The sequence below is a fragment of the Musca domestica genome, unplaced genomic scaffold (genome assembly GCF_030504385.1).
Source record: "Musca domestica strain aabys unplaced genomic scaffold, Musca_domestica.polishedcontigs.V.1.1 9, whole genome shotgun sequence".
NCBI classification, from domain to species: Eukaryota; Metazoa; Arthropoda; class Insecta; order Diptera; family Muscidae; genus Musca; species Musca domestica.
This window is the reverse complement of record NW_026712435.1, coordinates 9,279,102-9,299,186: the sequence shown is the minus strand read 5'-3', so window position 1 is coordinate 9,299,186 and position 20,085 is coordinate 9,279,102. Positions and strand designations below refer to the sequence as shown.

At 33.8% G+C, this 20,085-nt stretch overlaps 1 protein-coding gene across 7 annotated transcripts in view; it reads left to right on the top strand.

The window, feature by feature from the left end:
* The window catches only part of LOC101900306 (potassium voltage-gated channel protein Shab), a 270,640-nt gene that overhangs the window by 215,563 nt on the left and 34,992 nt on the right, over positions 1-20,085 (top strand). For all 7 annotated transcript variants that reach the window (XM_059131692.1, XM_059131690.1, XM_059131689.1 and 4 more), the window contains 2 exons: positions 14,473-14,687; positions 15,053-15,418. In XM_059131692.1, coding sequence (XP_058987675.1) covers positions 14,473-14,687; positions 15,053-15,418 — 581 coding nt within the window. The remainder of the gene's footprint in view (positions 1-14,472; positions 14,688-15,052; positions 15,419-20,085) is intronic.

The following is a 20,085-nucleotide window of genomic DNA, read 5'->3' as shown; positions in this document are numbered from 1 at the left end:
AAAGTAAGAAAGTTTATATAATTAATATAAAACTTTTAAAATTAATACCAGACCATATGAATGTATTTTAACGCACTCGCATCATGTTCTCTGGAAATATTTAGCCATTAGGTTATGAATAGCGATCATAAATGTATGTGCTTATAGTTAAACAAATATTATAAATGTATACAAAATTGTTTTTTTAGTTTTATACAATATTCCTATTTAGAATCGGACATGAGCTTTCTTTGATATGATTTTATAATAAGAAAAAAATGAGAAAAATGCTTTAAAAAACAAAATAAAAATAAAAAATAGATAGAAATTTATAAAAATGTGGTTAAATGTATACATTTAAATAAATTATGACATTGCAATCGTGAAGAGGTAGTTGAGCTTTAAATGCATTTCTGACTTTGTTTGCACCATTACATAATAACAATAACATTTAAATTTTCAAGTACAAATTGAAATTAAAAAAGTACAATATTGACACAAACAGGACATAATCTGGGAAATCATCTGAGTGGTCAATTTCAACAACTTTTTCGAATCTTACAAAAGTTCCCATTACGTCTATATTTTTGACAAAATGTGCTGTTGAATAACTTGACATAGACACTTAGAAATAACGAAAACGCTTGCATTCCGAATTGCTTAAGTCCTTATGAAAATTGAATTACCAGAAAGTTATAATAACGTTCTACAGCTAAATAGATCGGCTAACTTCTGAGATCGTACATTGAAGATCTATATTGTTCATTTAAATACCAATATAAGTATATAAAATTAAATAAATTTGTTTAAATGGAAGACTTGTTAACATAAAGTTCCGAAGAGTTTGTAAAATATATTTCGGCTGAGCGTATAATAAAAAATATGTATAAAAGATATTTAAATTGTGGTCCCAAATCTTCCAATTAAGCAATTTTTTTCATTTTATATCATATACAGGATGCGATAAAAAAACTGCAACAAAGCAAAACGCCATAATTTTTAGCGTCAAATTTTAGAATACGCTTAGATTTTTTCGAATTGGTACGAATTATGGCCTTCAAACGGCCAATGAAACCATTACACGCTGCCCGAATGTTGCTTTGCGGTATTTTGGCCTATTCCCAGTGAAGCGCTTGCTTGAGGTGATCGACACTTTGTTATTTTTTAGTGCCAACCTTGCTTTCCAAAATACTCCAGACACAATAGTCTAACAGATTGGTATCCGGAGATTTTGGTGGCCATTGTAAGCTGGAAATGAAGCGAGGAACTTAATTTTGTAACCATTCTTGGGTGGCGCATGCTGAGTCCTGTTGGAATGTCCAAGGTCTGCGGCTAAAATGTTTGCGTACCCAAGGCTTTAATACACCCTCCAGAATATTATTCGGCATTTTTTGTGATGCCACGGTCAATTAATACGAGCGGAGAGCAACCATCGGCTGTTATGGTGGCCCACACCATCACCATGGCCGGCGCTTGAGTTCTCGTGGCCAACCGAAGGTTCACATTTTCAGCTGACCTCTTTGGCAAGTAAACACGATCATTTTGTTTGTTTACAAACTGCAGAACAACGAATGTATTCTCATCGGAGAAAACCAAATTCGGCAGTTTACCACTTTCGGCGAAGCGAAGCAACTCTTTAGCTTTTTTGAGTCTATTTCTTTCTGTTGCGGTCTAAGTTCTTGCACTTTTTGGAATTTCAATGGCTTTACCCCGACATCATTTTTCAATATTTGCCGAATGGAATATTGTGATATGTTTAGCTCACTAGCCATTTTTCGGCCACTGCGAGGCGGGTTTCGATCGAGTCGCTGCTTTACTTTTCGAACCAGTATCACGGTAACGAGCTCTAACGGTATCCACTTGTTGTTTTCCAGCCAAATATAAAGTAATCATACTATCTCGCTTGAATTCCATCACGAAGAACTTTTTTTCTGGAAAATTTTCACCAAAATGCTTTTGTACGCTTGTAAACAATATAATGAGCTGTCAGTGCAATAATTTTAACAGCTGTCAGACGAGTAGCTTAGTCTAAAGCTGGTTGCAGTTTTTTCATCTCACCCTGTATATATCATGCTTCATCGATATAATGATGAAGGTCTCTTTGGAGTTAATCCGTTTCAGGACATTTGGAGTCGATCAGGGGTTGTCCGTTCATCCGTCCATCCGTCTGACTGTGTGGCTGGTGCGCACAATAACTTTCGATGGGAGTATCCGATTTATTTCAAACGATTTGCACATCGTAATATTATTATTAAACTTAGATCGAATTCGGTAATGGGCAACATCGATCGACTCCTTCTTGTACCTCCCCCACAAAATGTCAACATTTTCAAAGAAAATAATTTACTTTATAGAAAGAAAAAATCATCTAATATTGTGTAAACTTTGCAAATCCCAACAATATCGGCCTACTCCATCAAGCACCTGCCCACATATTATGAAAATGTTGAATCATTATAAATTTTATAACATGTGAAATAAGAGTTCGTTTGTTTTCCAACTTCACATATCCCAATGTTTTTATTAGCACAAGATACGGCGTGAAGAGGGCCATCAAGTACCTCGTCCACAAAGGTTTAAAATTTTGAATAACCAAAACGGTCATAAAATGCGAAATAAGCATTCGATTCATTCTAACCTTCATACATTCTAATATTTCTACAAACACAGGATCTGGTGTGAAGTTGAACCACCCCTTCTGGTACCTCCACCCAAAGTTCCAATTTTCAATACTTAGGTTTCTCAAACTTTGCGAAACAAGTCAGCTATTATTTTCAAACCTGGTTTATCTAAATATTTCTCTTAATGATCTGATCTTAAAATGGAATTTATCGGTTCACTTCTTCTGATAGCTTCCTCACAAGGGGTCAACATTTTGATTAACTATTACCCTTACAAAATGCGAAACAAATCGGCGATTTTCATCAAACTTCCTGTATCTTCATATCACTGTTAACAAAAAAAAAAAAAAAAAAAACTGACAAATACTTTTATTTTGTCCTTAATAGCTTTAATGGCACCTCACAAATAATAGTCGAACGGTGTCAAATTGCAGCTCCCAGTTGGGCAAACAACATCAGATCTCCGGTAAATAATGCGGTCTTCAAAAAAAGAGCGCAAAACATCGAGTGTAATTTCGGCTGAGTGGAACGGACTGGCTGACCTGTTGAAACCAATGTTGCCAATATCATGTTCCTCAATTTTTGTTAGCACAAATTCATTAAACATGACCCGATAACGTAACGGCAATTCCAGGCGCATTTTTGAAATATATAACAGTGACTCGTTTTGGTAGCATCGGCATTTCAATGTATGCGATCTGTGCACAATTTAGCTTGTTTACACATGGAGCTTATGGTGCTTCTCTTCTTCCCAAAATCCATAAACAATTTTCGCACACATTCTGATTTTCCTGATTTTCAGGGTAATGTCGCAATATTTTCCAGCTTTGTTCAAGAGTATATACAACCATTTTTGCTCAGCGGATGGGTGAAACGAATTATCTCTCAAATCAGAAATTAGTTAAGTGTTACAATTTACGAAACAAACGTTGTATGGCTGACCCTCTTCATATATGCTGCCATAAGAGGATATACACTCCAGTGGATGGGAAGAAATTTAAATATATACAGAACTGATTTCTTCTGAAAATATTTTTCGAGAAAAAAAAAATTATAAACATTTCTATCCATATTCAAAATCGTGTAAAGGAAAAAAATTTTATATTCATCATTTCTATGGCAGTGAAGGTCAGAGAATGTTAAAAATAATTGGATAAAAATTAGAGTTTTCACGCTCTTACATGAAATACTAAACTTATATTTTCGTGTGTCTTTAACAAAACTCTCCAGATTTCCCAGACTTTTGTGTACGACGACTTTTCGAAACAAATGAAAATGGTGCTGCAAAGTCTTGTGATATATGTTTTTGTTTTTCTTTAATTATTTATATGTTTTGTTGCCACTCAATTATTTTCTTGAAAAAGAATGTGCAATAAAAATTTGTTCCTAAGCTTATTCTCAGACATAAAAAAACTCGAAATAGAGCAACAAAATTATAGCGAATGCATTTAAAATTAACGATTACAATGATAACGATGCCGATGATGTTGATATTAAAATGCCTTATTTAGCAGATTTTAATTTTTGAGTATTTAATGTTAGGTTTACAAGCAAAATGAGAAAAAAATCCACAATTGACATTTGCGTTTTTGAAATGTCATTTGTTTTACATTGAAGAAACACACGAGGAGGAAAAAAATAGTTAGTCAAACCATTTTATTGTAAATGTTATTAAGAATATCTATTGCTTATGATTATGAATTGTTATTGTTAGTTATTTTTAGCAAATGTTATACCGTTTAGCAATGAAAACAACAACAACAAAATAACAGCAATATTAAAGCAAACCAAAAAAAAAGAAAAAACAAAATGATGATGTTCTGCCTTACACCCACCATACCCATACATACAAAGAAATTCAAATAACTCATGACACAATTCTCATAGTCTACAACAATGTAATTTCCCTGTAACAAAAAAAAAAACTACAATAGAAATAAAACCATAAAGTTGAAAAAATAAAATATATATTTGCCTTATGTTTTATAACTACAAGCAAGTGACAGACGACAAAAACATCAACATTAATTAAATATATTTATGTTTACTTTGAGATAAAAAACTCCACCTCAATACAAATCAAAGGACACGAGGACCTTATACGAGAAATTTCACTTGAAGTTATTAGTTATGAAGTTATTTTTGCATTATATGATGTAATACACAATTCTTCACAGACATTTTATAAATGCGATTTAAAATAAAGTTTCATTGGTAATTGCAGAGGATGAACAATTGTAAACCTATTGCTATTAAGAAATTTGCATAGATATCTGACATCAGCAGATCGATATTCGATCTAACAATGTCCATCTATTTTCCAGACTTATGACGATATTTTTCTTTCTTTGAACATCGGAATATTTTCATCACACTTATATGGAGTTCGAAGTTTTGGTTCTACACATTAGCGGTTCTAAACACTAGGACTCTCCGGATGGACGGTTGGCAGGTGCGCGCACCAACTCTCAAAGGGATTATCACATTTCGTTCAATTACTTTACATCGTAGTCATTCTATCAAACTTAGATCGAGTTCTAGTCACAATTTTCAAAGGACATAATTTATCTTATAGAATATAAAGTGAATACCCGATATTGTTCAAACTATCTGAGTATTGATTCCGATTTTTCACACAATAAAGAATTCGTTCATTTCCTAGCTCAATCGACAAACATTTGCTAAATTAACCCTTGTCCAACGAGCCCGATATTGTTATTTTACAAATGTGTTCTAATTGGTCACCTTTGGCACGAATTATGATCAGACGGCCAATGAAACCGTCACACGCTGCAAGAATGCAGCTGCAGTGTTTTGGTCCATTCCCGGCGAAGCGCTCGCTTGAGGTGATCGACACTTTTGTATTTTTTAGTGCCAACCTTGCTTTCCAAAGTACTCCAGACACAATAGTCCAACGGATTGGTATCCGGAAATTTTGATGGCCATTGTGCCCTGAAAATGACGCGAGGAACCTCATTTTGTAACCATTCTTGGGTGGCGCTTGCTGAGTGCGATGGTGCTGAGCCCTGTTGGAATGTCCAAGGTCTGCGGCCAAAATGTTTGCGTGCCCAAGGCTTTAATACCCCCTCCAGAATATTTGCTGTTTTCTTCCGTCCACTTCCTTGACGTCGGGTTACGCTACCAGTATCACGGTAACGAGCGATGGTACGAGACACAAAAGATTTAGTTACTTTTAAATGCTGGAGTGCTCTAACAATAGCCACTTGTGGTCTTCCAGCCAAATATTAAGAGATCACACTATCGTGTTTGAATTCCCTCAAGAAAAAAAAAACTTTTTCTGGAAAATTCTCACTAAAATGCTTTTGTACGATTGTAAACAAAGCAATGAGCGGTCACTGAAATAATTTTAACAGCTGTCGGACGAGGGGCTTAGAAATGACAGCAGTCCGAAGTTGGTTGCAGTTTTTTCATCTCGCCCTGCATATATTTAAAATATTTACTTCTGGCGAGTGGCATATTTCACAAAACTAATAAATAATCACTTATTTTCGGCGTTACTTGGCACATAAAATCAGTTTTTTTGTTTCGTATTTAAACTATAAACTATAAACTAAAAACTAATTTTAAACTTTTCTTGGTGTTATTAGTAGCCATCGATCTTAATTCAGTCTTTAAGGATCATAACCCCAGAATTTTTCAGATATTCATTCAATACTAAAGACAATACTTACCCTGAATATTTCCCGTAACGAATTTAATGACAGTTTGACTAAAAATGCGAGACGAGAATAGCCAAAACAAGGCACGATATTATCTATCTTCACTTGTATTGTAACCATTCCATAAAGCTTATATCCCACATGAGGCTTTTATTTTGGTTTACCGTTGTAGATTATATTCTTCTTTGATTTGTATACCCTCAACTTTACCCTACTATTGAAATTGCCAAGATTATATGACAATCCTGGCAATCATTCTCATCCTCCAAAATTAAGTCTAATAAAAAAATTAGCTCTGAATAAGGGAAAGTTATCTAGCAACAAGTTGCAAATTTGATTAGAATTATAGATGGAAAGGAATACAACTTTTCTTAAAAAATACCGCACTAATTTTGTTTTCATAAATAACCCAACAATTCAGAGACATAACTTTTAACGATCGTTTGGTGTTTTAAAAATATTACAACTCTATTATGGATTTCAAACGAAAATGAAAACGAAACGAAGATAATCGAGCTAAATTGAGTTTATTTAACTGCATAACTTTCTTTCAACTGCCTTCATGTACTCCATACAATATTCTACTTAATTGAAGTGTCTTTTCGCAGCTCTGATAGACTACTGAGAATGAATGTTTTCCTTGTTTAAGTGATTGTTGTCACCGGTAACATTCAAAGAACTGATCTCATTTAGGTCAAATTTAAAACTATAAAACATATAAACTATTTTTTGATTTCAATCTCGACTTCGGAAACGAATTTCAAACAAAAAATCAAGTAAAAGTTTTGCTGAATGTGGATTTGCACTAATATGAGACAATTTAAAAATTGTGTATAGAAAAATATTTGAACTTGGTTATTCGAGCGTTTTAACGAATCTGACTCCGGTTCTACCAAAATTATTCGACTTCGACTCCTAGACTGTGATTCTAACTCGACAACTCCGCAAAGAAATCCTTTAGTGCTAATACCGTTTCAAGGAAGAAAGTGCTCAATCGTTTTTGTCATATTGAATGTTTAAATATGATTAACTTTTTTGATTTCGAAGTGAAATTTCTCGTTTACACATCACAGTGGCACCAAACACTCAAAGAGAAACCCAAAATGCTTTATGTCCCCCAAACAACGCCACCCCACATAAATCTGAAAACTAAGATGTGAAATTGTATATTAAATATGTCGTAGAAATCATGCAAAACAACAAAAAGAACAAAAGAAAAACATAAAATAAATGAAAATATATTTGAAAATAAAAGAAAATTGATGCAAGTGTTTGATTTTTTTTTTTTCAAAATATAGGTTCTATCATTTGTTTGGTTTTTGAATTTCTATCATGTAACTGATTTGCTTAATTCCGTGGAATTATTAAAATTGACAAAAAAAACAAAATTTTTTTCTTGTAAATTTCCTTGAAAGCAACAAAAAAACAAAACAGCAAGAACAACAATAAGCATTAATCTTCACCAATTACTGATGGATGATGACAATATCCCATTTTCTTTACACTTTTGTCAATGTCTTGAAGCAATGCTACCCATTACTTTACTAAACTTACTAACTACTCTAAAGTGTTTTTTCTTTCACTATGTAATCGAAGTCTAAACTAAGCATGCACTGAATTTTCTCAAACATATACATAAATATTTGAGAATAACATAATAAATAATTAATTAAAAAGTAAATAAACAGAACAATACTTGAATTGCAATGGTCTTTGTTCTATTTTCTGTAAAGTATTGGCTTTTAATCTCTTTGTCTAATTACCTGAACATGTCTCTAGTCTAGTATTACTCGTCTCAGCAGTTAATTATTTGATTGTCTACTTCATCTTAAGTGTATGTTAGCACTCTACTTAAGCTATTCGAATTTTACTATTCTTATGTGTACATTTGTATTCAATACTTTTTAGAATTATAGTTCTTCCTAATAATAGTATACCTTTGTTTTTTTTTTTAATTTTTTTCTATATTACGAACTCTTATTACAAATTCAAGCAGAAGATCATTACTATCTGTTGTACTTCTGTTTCTTTATTCCTTTACACTAAATTAGTTGTTATAGATTGAGTGTTTTTTGTACGGCTTTACTCTTTTTACCAACAATTATATAGATAATATACATATGTCTGTCACAAAGTGTTTGTAGTCGAAAATAAATCGATATTTTGAAAACTAATGCAATTCTTGAGAAATAAGTATTTTTATATACCGCAGAGTATAGCTAGAAGCTCATCTGTTGATCCTTAATGATCAATACGATTGAAATAACAAATTAAAAAAAAAATAAACTTTTTCACACCGCACCATAATCATGTACTACAAGTCTATCAGACATTTGTCACACCAATTCAATTCAATTCGATTTAATTCAATTCCATTTTGTCTTTTTCACATTCAAAGTTCATAGCCATAGAATCGTGACAATTATTCATCGGATGACATGTACCACATATACAATTAGATACAAATTGTTGTTGATTGCATTAGTCGTTCCCCGTAAAAATATGACAATTGTCCCTGTATGCGTATGAGTAACGAGACAGCTACTTCTATGATAATGTCCATAGATTATACGCCCCAGAGCACAACAATTTCATTGGAATAATTACCTGCAATATTTATCGCATTACATATCATTCCTCTACAATTTCATAATCTTTTTTATGTCCTGCGAATGTGGGTTTTCTCTTTATCTTCCCTTTTTCGATTACATTTGTATTTAAACATGTATTACTTTTTCACAGTTTCAAATACTCTATTAAAAATGCTACATCGATTAGGGTTGAATTTTACTGTCTTCTTAAACGATTTTACTATTGTCGATATAAACCCATGACTTTTTGACCGAGATCAAAATGTTTACTTTAAGTAAAGACAGTTCACTTTTGAAAAGTATGGTGTCATCATTTGATCTACACCAAAAGTATTGTAATGCCACATTACAAATGCAATTCTATGCAATTTCAACCACTATAACGAGTATTTTTGCCGATTGCTCTGTTTTGTGGCAATTTTGCTCTCTTGAGAAAATATTTAAAACACATAACAAAGATTGTAACCTCTCTCCAGAATATATATCTTCTGTTTTTATGGTTTAAGCTGAATATCTCAATCTATTGAAAGCAAAGAAGGTAGACTCATGTTAGACCCTTAGTTATTTAGTAAAGTCATTTTTAGAATGGATATAACGCATTTTTACATCGATATGGCCAAAATAGCTGTCAGCATAGAGCACACGATAACCCTCAAATTGAGTATCTAATTTGGTTCAGCCTTAGTCCACCCTTTTATATAGTTCGAAGATGGGTTGCATAAATTAGGTATCTAACAGAAAGGAAATGGAATATCCAATACACGCCTAGGTTATGTCGAAATATCTGCAATATTTATACACTTTCTTTAAACCTGAAAAAAATGTGAAATGAATCATCACATTCCAATATTTGTGTCAACACCAGGTATTACTGAAAGATGGGCAATATCGATTCACACTTTCCAATACCTTCCCTACAAGATATATGAAATATTTAAAAAATGTTAGAACTCAAATAAATCATAAGGATTACCGTTATAGTTTTATTTATTTCACATAGTTATATTATAACAATGTTTCTCATACTAATAAACATGTTTGTCAGCACTATGCCTAGGGCGAATGTGACGTGTGTCGGTTACCAATTTTAACTATTGTCAGCACCAGATGTGATAAATGCGACGAAGAAAAATTATAAACTTTAAAAAGTGGAATTCGAGTCCTTTTCAAATTTACACATTTATATTTCTGCCAATAAAAATCCGACATTTCTGCCAATATAAAATCCGATATCGAAATAGGTCTACGTCGCTTGGTATCTCCGCAACAAAAGTTCAACAATTTCCAAAAACAAATTTATGTCAGACCACATGCTGAGGGTATACATGGTGAGGGTGAGCCTTCCAAAATACTCCGGACACAATAGTCCAACGGATTCGTATCCGTAGATTTTGGTGGCCATTGTGCGCTGGAAACGAAGCGAGCAATCTCATTTTGTAACCATTCTGGGGTGGCACGTGCTGAGTGCGATGGTGGTGAGTCCTGTTGGAATGTCCAAGGTCTGCGGCCAAAATGTTTCCGTGCCCAAGGCTTTAATAACTTTCCAGAATATTTTCGCGATAATATTCGGCATTTATTCTGATTAATACAAACGGAGAGCGATCATCGGCTGTAATGGCGGCCCACACCAACACCATGACCGGCGCTTGAGTTCTGGTGGCCCACCGAAGGTGCACAATTTCAGCTGACCTCTTTGGCAAGTAAACACGATCATTTTGTTTGTTTACAAACTGCTGGACAACGAATGTTTTCTCATCGGAGAAACCCAAATTCGACAGTTCACCACTTTCGGCCAAGCAAAGCAACTCTTTAGCTCTTTTGAGTCTATTTTCTTTCTGTTGCGGTGTGAGTTCTTGCATTTTTTGGAATTTCAATGGCTTTACCCCGAGCTCATTTTTCAATATTTGCCGTATGGAGCGGAATATACTTTCGCGCTCACGAGCCAATTTCCGACCACTGCGACACGGGTTTCGATCAAGTCGCTTCTTTACTTTTCGAACCATTTCTGCTGATGTTGCTGTTTTCTTCCGTCCACTTCCTTGACGTCAGGCTACGCTACCGGTATTACTGTAACGAGCGATGGTAGGAGACACAAAAGATTTATTCACATTTTAATGCTGGAGTGCTCTAATGATAGCCTTGGGTTTCTTGGGTTTTCCAGCCAAATATAAAGAAATCACACTATCCATCACAAATAACTTATTTTCTTGAAAATTTTCACCAAAATGCTTTTGTACGCTTGTAAAAAATTTAATGAGCTGTCAGTGGAATAATTTTAACATCTGTCGAACTAGTGGCTTAGAAATGACAGCAGTCTGAAGTTGGTTTCAGTTTTTTCATCTCACCCTGCGTATCTGCGAGCAGATAATTTTATGTCATTTCACACTGATGAAAACAATATATAGGCTGGCTCCGTATTTTTCCAGTTATATTTTATCAGTAAGTTTTTTGTCGCAAAAGTAAAACAACTCTTAGTCATTTTTTGTTTTTAGTTTGATCTGGATTGTCTTGAAAAAGCCAAAAAATTACTGACGAAATTTTTTCAGTAATGCTTTTTAATTTCTGGTATAAAAGATGCCAAAAAATTTAAAAATTTATCTTATTTACCCAACTTTTTGGTAAATAATTATAAAATATCTTAGAGTTGTCTCGTCAGGGAACTCGAAAAGAAGAATCACACATGCCACCAGACTATTGAGGTTTACAGGTAATGGAAATTCTGCAGAGTTTAAGCTGCCATTTAAGGGGGATTGACATCCAAATTTGACTCATCGCATCTGTGAGGGCTACTATAACCTACTATAATTAACATACGCTCCCAAAGTCTAGGGATAGGCTGTGGAAGAAACTAAAAATAAGCAGTCCTGAGAACATGTAGACGAATGCGAGACGAATGCAACTGGGCTAGACCAAAAAAGGAATTAGGAGCAATTCACTAATTCAATTTGTTTAAGACAAACACGCGTGTCATGCGTAAGCGTTCCATGCACCTTTTGAATGCGCGACTCATGTCAATTTTTAAATAGAAAATATTTTTAAAATCCAAATGATGAACTCATAATCTCAAAGGCTAGAAAATTTATTGTATATTTGTTTTTTTATTAATGCTATATTTATGCTAGAACTTATTCTGGGGTTAACCTTCTTTAAGAGGATTATTTTAATGTGTTGCAATGGATATGAAAATTTTAATCTAAATGCAGTGGGTTAATCCATTTATATATAAACGTAGTGTAATATCATGTCAAGAGTGTGATCATGGAAGAAATTGCTATGACTAAGTTTCTAAACAACTCAATATCCCTGCACTATTCCAGCAGCTACGCGTTTAAATTTTTCACAACTCTCACTTACCTACAAGTAATTCGAGATTTAAGATTTAAAATGCTTTGTGATAACTGCTATAACGCAGACGAGTTTTATTTAGAACAATTACACGGACTGATAGACCTAATTGAAAAACGAGAAACATACAGCGATTTCTAGGAAAGTGTTGCGCTGTTTTGCATACATTCTGTGGGAATCAGATCTTGCTGGAATTTAAATGTTGAGAAACTGAAGAAAAAACGCTACATATTTAGAATTAATGTCATTGGAGGAAAAAAATGTTCAAAGTAACTTTGCAATCATAAGAGGATAGCCAAGTACTCATAGAATATAACAGACAACACAAACGATCTTAGAACTAAGTGCTGTTAGCTACTGAACATTGGAACATTAAATCTTAGTTTCTATAAATTAAAAATATGTATTTGTTGTATTCTGACCCTAATGGTATTACAGTTACTGAATGGAAATTCTTATAGGTCCTGCACAGAGTATAGACTGTGTGGTGGCTTTATCGTCCATCTGCCCGACTTGTGCACAAACTATATATTTTTTATAAACCAAAACAAGAGAAAAGGATGCGCACAATATATAAAACACGAAAAAGTAATTAAGTTAATATCAACCGAAACACAAGCTGGCTTATATTAAGCTGCGGAAAAGTTCTTTAAATCGAATGCATTTTTAACATTAGCATATGACCAAATTTATGGCACAAAAGTTTGATTTTGAAAACATTATTCTAATATTTGCAATCTTAATTATGTTTTTTAAATGCGCTGTTTTGGATCTGAAGGTGCATTTCAGTATCATATACATTGGTCCAATGTTTTTTTAACATGTCCAATATTTCATATATTTTTGACATCCTTGGATTCTGTGAGTTCAGCCGCATCTCTAGTCTCATAAGGCCCAATTACCAATTATTAAACTTCCATAGGTTTTTGGTTAATGAAAACCCTAGTTTTAAACAATAACACAAATAACAAAAAACAACAACAAAAAATAATTAGCCAATGTAATTCTGAACATTTGGAAAATAATAAGTCTTGTTAGGGGGACATAAAGGCAAATCTAGCATTACATAGGATATTTCGTAAAGCTTTTTCCCACAAAAATGATAGTTTACATAATCGATAAGGTCTCACGAATAAATCACAAATATGTATTCACATGTATTGGTGTGTAATTTTCTGTAACTTCTGATGTTTAATTAAAAATTTTATTATTTTTTTTATAAATGTCTAATCCCTAACCACCCCGAAGTGTATTGCAAAGTACTAATTATTTATGTGTACTTATCATACCACCCCTCCACCCCCTTAACAACCTCAACTAACTTACCAATCAACTAATTACCCACCTACTTCTATTGTTACTACTACAACTATTTGCTGGCTAATATCTGTATTATTAAAGTTACATTCGTAACGAACATTCAATACAAGCAGTCAATCCATACCTTATATAGAACTATAAATACATAAATGTTGTAAGTTTGTTGTGTTCTACGTGTTAACAACTAAATCCCACGAAGTAAGCCTTAAACGAATTTCATACAAAAATTTCCTCTTTTTTTCTTTCGTAAATTTGATTGTGTGCTCGCTCGCTCGTTCCTCCGTTCGTTCGTTCGCTCGCTCGCTACTTTCTGGCCGACTTTGAAATGTCAAAATCAAAAAACATCAACAACAACAACAATAATATGAATATGAACGGCTCCTCCATTTGAATTGAAAACAAATTACACACCCACTCACACCCGATACGATTCTCAACAATGAAAAAACAACAACTGCAACAAAATTACATTATTTGGTATCATTTTCTGAAAAATAATGTTCCATGGCAAAACTATCGACCGAACCTGTAACGAATGCTAATACATATGTATCTCCTAAAAACACTCACACACCTACACGAATCTGCATAAATGCGGCTGCGCGCTATCATTTCGATTAACAACAAACATCCAATAACTGTGTGAATAATGACATTACGAATATCTCCGATCATGCCATATGCACGATCATAACTCTGAAATGTTCGTTCTATCTCTCCTTCTTCAAACTAACACGACAATTACCCACCCAACATCTAATCCTTTGCATAATTGCCCATTCATCCATTCATCCGTCACTGTCATCGTTGTCGCGTCATATAAAATACACACCTACACGCCAAACGGAAACACAAAATCGCACACCTACCCATCGCCATAACAACTTTCATTCTATTTCACCACTATTTACACAAACACACATACACATACATTAGAAAAGCGCGAAAGTCGCTCTAGATCCATAAAAAATTGGCACCGTTTAACAAAAGCCCTACGACGATCGTTACCCACAGGGCACAACCTCTCGCAGACGGATGGGAATAGCACAGAAGGCGACTCGACCAGTGGACGAAACCCGGCAACAACAGGGATCGGTTGCTATAAGAACTACGATCATGTCTCTAATCTAAGAAACTCGAATGCACCACATGTGAGTATGAATTTCTTGTTCAGTTTGTTTGGTTGGACCATTTGGTGTGGCCTCAACCCACCCTTATCCATAACTGACTAGCTAACTAACTATTGAAATGAACAATAACAATGGTGATGACAATGTTGATATTGTATTATATTTTTTCTATTAATTTAGGTATATAATTGTAATAACATGATTTGATATTGTCATTGTGAACCCTCACTTTAGTCGCGAAATATCGAAACCAAATCAGACACAAGATACTTGTTTGAAATGTGGTTTCAAATGTTTTGAGATAATTGTCCTTGATGGAAACATATTACTTTGCAGGATATCACTAATATTTTACATCATTTCCATATCATTTTTATTGTGTCCAGCATCATGGATCATCTATACCCGATCAACAGGACGCTGTGCCGCCATACACGTTCGATAACCCGAATGCAAGGCAAACATCAATGATGGCAATGGAAAGCTATCGACGTGAGCAGCAGGCATTACAGCAGCAGCAGCAAGAGCAGTTAGGCAACACCGCCAAGTCTGCAGCCTTGGCACTGACTTCTTCAAACGCAATTACAACCGCCAATAGCGGACCAAGTGCAGCCAATAACCAAACACAGCAGCAGTCGAGTACTGCTGGTGACGAAGGTACGGGTTCCAATGTCCAAGCCTCGGGTGGTGGCGGTGATGACGAAAATGGACCACCCTCAATGCTACCCGTACAAATGATGATTAAGCCAGGGGTAAGTGTCATGTGTCACCTGTCTCAGACAGCTAACTGTTACAGTGGCCCCCATACGGCCAAGACAAACGTTCGTTCTGTTCACATCAGATTTCATTCTTTAAATTTGTTTAACTTTCAATTCTATGATTTATATATGTTGTAAATTGTAGCTAAAACACAAACACACAGAACCAACAATATTGAAACCGAATTATGTTCTGAATCGAGTTAAAAGAGATGGCAACACGTTCAGTTCTTAAAAAAGAAAAAAAAAATAGAAAATGAAAACCATTGAATATTAAGTGAAGTCAAAAAAAGTAACACAATGACTGCGAAGTTAATGGAAACAGACGTCTCATATCTTAACTTAATTTTGTGGCAAAATGCTACATAGGTAGATTTATTTGTTGTTTCATAAATGCTCTCGGTTTCATGTTCGGATGCTATATATACAACATAGAACAAAATTTTGTTTTAATATTTGGTAGAAAAAAAGTATTTGGTGATTATCCATTAGAAATTACTAATTGCACTGTAGTCACCCCCAGATTTCACTTATGATGGATAAATGTCAAAAAATAAAAAAGTGCGACATCCGTATTTAAAAATACCAATTAATCGCTGCCCACACGAATCATAGATTTCTGCATTTGTTTTTAAAATCCAAATGGACGAAAGGGGCACATTTTAAGATAAGACAAATACAAGCAAAAGTTGTTGAACGTCGTAGAACCATGTAGAGTCCGTTGAGTTCATTCAGATTGATATGAAAACATGATTAAAATTGTAAGAGTAGATGGCGGTTATTAGGCTCCCATGCATTTTTACGCCGTCAGCCTTATGCCTAATGAGAGTTGTTATACCCTACACCACACTATGGTGAGAGTATTATGTATTTGTGCATTTGTTTGTAACATGGAGAAAGAAGCGAGGTAGACCCATAGTTCCTTTTGATGATCTGCATAGAATCACATTTTGAGTTGATTTATGAATGTTCGTCTGTCCATGTATTTCTGAAAACAAAGTACAAGTCGAATTTATCGTCTGATTGAATTGAAATTTTGCACAAATCAGTTTTTTGGCCCAAAGACGAACCCTATTGAAATTGGTGATAATCGTTAGATATAGCTGCCACTTTTTCGGCCAATTTCTGTTTTATTGTGCACCAAATATGTAATATTCGTCAAAATGGATGTGTTTCAGCATATCCGACCGCACTCATTCGGTTCAGATATAACTACAGCATCCATTTATATGTTTCATCTAATTTGGTGTTTTAAGTGTCTCACATGCATAATATTTCCCTCCACAAGAATGATATTTGGTACCGGATATAAGATACAGCTCAGAAATAAGTGTTTCAAATTTTGTTAAGATCGGTTCTGATTTGGGTATAGCTCCCATTTATATATTTATCCGATTTCAGGTTTATTGTGCACCAAATGTATAATATTCGTCCAAATACGATGTGTTTCAGCAAATCCGAATTCAGATTAGAAATAAGTACTTCAAATTAGGAGAAAATCGGGTCAAATATACCTATATCTCCTATATATATGTTTCATCCGATTTGGTGTTTAAGTCCCTCACATTCGTAATATGCACTCCACAAGAACTACATTTGATACCCGACATCAGACACAGCTAAGGGATTACTACTAAATACGCATAGCGGTGTGGGATATTATACAGTCGGCTCCAAGCGACTGTAGACCTTTCCTTACTATTTTAAATTTGGCACGTCGTAATATTTATGTCAGGCTTACGGTCTAGTGCGCAATCCGCCTGGTTGCTCCCCCATTAACGAGCAAACATTTTTAATATAGATTCTCACAATATGTGAAAAATATGGCTAAAATGTAAATTTGTAGAAATGATTCTCCATCCAACCCAAGGACGGCATCATATTATAAAGCTTCTTCTTAAATTTTGCGAAGTATATAGCAAACTATTTGAGGCCCATTCAGTATTGTAACAAAGTTGGCCTGGGTATCAAAAACCCTTTTGAAACCCTTTTTTATCTATTAATATAAGACTAGAACCTGTACTTAGAATTTCCCACACCCAGACCCTGACCGAAAATTGTGGCACATTGATATCGGTCCACTTCTTTTCGTATCTCCTCCTTAGAAGATAAAATTTCAAAATTAGTACAGCTCGTATTTCTATCGGTATTAGATCCACTCTAAAGATAGATTTTATACCTTATATGAAGCCAAATGTGCATCCAATGTAGTTCAGCCCATGGTAATTGTAGAGCAGATTGATTAAATGTGAAAATTCAACTCTGAAGCTAGAGTCTTGTAACTTCAATTTTAATGACAACAAATGCAACAATTATTTTTGTTTACTTGACACCTTTGTACTGTATTTTATTTAAGAAAAAATAGCGAATAATTATTTGAACGTCGCACAGTGGTACGGAATAATTTTTCCTGGTCAAAATTCTGTAACTTTTTAACGAAAGAGGATATTCCGGTTTAGTAGTTGCAGAGGAATTCAAGAACAAAATCCAATTTTTGATATCATTAATAAGAGTTTTGTGTTTTATATCCTCCTATTTATTAGAAAAGTTAAAAAAATTAATAATTTGTATACCCTACAGCACTATGTGTGTTGGGGGATTATAAGTTTGATTGGGTCAAAAATTATGTTACACCTCGAAATGTTGTTTCCCGATATAGGAAACTATATATGGATTTTCCTAACTCGCGGAGTTGAGTCGATCTAGCTTTGAATGATCGTCCGCCTGTCTGTGTTTTCATCTGCCCATGTTAATTTCTAATCGCGCTACAGGTCGCAATTATGACCCGATCCTCACGAAATTGAAAATGGAAATAGGGTCAGGGTCAGGATAGAATTATAAAACAATCAACCAATCGAATTTTGCATGGAGTTAGGTTTCATGGCTGGACAGAAGCCTACCAATTTGGAGGTCATCGGACAATACATACTTACAATAATACCCACAACCTCGAAAAATTTTAATCCCGGCGAGATCACAAATATATTAAAAGGTCAGTTCAGACCTGTAAAATAAATATATTTTAGTTATTCTGCTTATAAGATATGAATCGCTGAACTGAATTTCACAATTCATATCAATTCGAAATGGTCTCTTGCCAAAAAAGGATACAATCTTAGAAAATCGCGTAAGATGTGTCAGTAAAAAAAGTGAATAACTTTTTTATAATATAATATCCTCCTCATAATATCCTCACGAAATTTTACATAGTGGTAGGGTTAGGGTCAGAATTAAAGCCTATAATTTTTGAAGATTATATATTCAACGGTTCAAATAGAAAAAAAATTTCTGAACCATTATGCGTCGCGAATTTTACAGAATATCGAGATCCTATTATGACAAAGTTTTTTTTTTCATCCCAAAACGCAAAACATAGAATTTGAGTAATAACTGGATTTGAAAGTTTTCAAAATTATTTTGAATGTTTTTCAAAACTATAACTACACATATAAAATCTCTGTATATGTTTTGACATTACAAGACTACCATACATATCACCTTAATACAATTCGTTATTGTACCTCGATTTTTTTTTTGGCACCATGGTACAACGGACAGGTGCAAAAATAGACAATATTAGTACAACCACTAAGCGCGCTCTTAGAGCCCTATTTGTAAAGTTTCGTGTAGACGAAATTGAATATCATCGTCATATCCATGTTTGAAAAATTGTTTTTGAGTGCAAACCCGACATATTTTACCAACCAAAGGTCAGCCTTAATGAAGATTTGTTTAGCTAATACTTCAACTCCAATACTTCTCATGTCTATTTTGAAATCGATTTTTGAAATATTCAAATATAGTACATCATAAATATAAGTTTTAGTGTTAATATAGCGAAAGCATGTGTCTGAAGATTTTAAATGAATATGCAGAAGACAAAAGTTTAAGGTTACAAATGTATCTTTAAAATAATAGGGATTACAAAATCAGTGTTGCCACCTGATTAACTCGTCGCAGAACATATTTAACACACACACACACACTAAACATTTAGATATTCGAAACCCAAACTTATGATATTGTTTTTGTGTTGTTTATTTCACATCTTAATTGTACACATAATCGTTGTGATTTTTTTAAAGTTTTGTTACCAAAAAGAAGCCATATCTGTCAATTGAAGGCTAAAAGGCTATATAAGCAGAATAATATATACTTATTTGTTTATGTTATTAAGTATTTTTGTTTCTTTTTTGGGTTTTCGGTTTGTTTTCATACGTTTGTTTGTAACTCAATTCAATTTTCTCATCTAGGACTTGGTGATACTCTATTTCGTTTCGTTTATTTTTTCTTTAATTTCGAAATGCTTTGTTTCATTTCCGTACAACCAACCGATAGTTAACCTCTTTCATTGATGATTTGTTTTACTATCCATCTCAATGTAACTCTTAACTTTCTCTTGTATAATGAATTTGTTTGAAAATTTTAAAAAAACACACACCCTTTTAAATTATAGATTCTACGGGGACGGAGTAAGGAGGTATAATAAAATACCTTACAATTACTTAATTATACTTCTTTTTCATTTATTTTGAAAAAAAAAAACAAAACAAATTATGTATTTTCCTTAATTCAATTCTAATTTATTTTATCATTCATTTGATTTTGTACAATGTCTTGAACCATTATTAGAGGCTGTTTTATAACAAATACAACAAAAA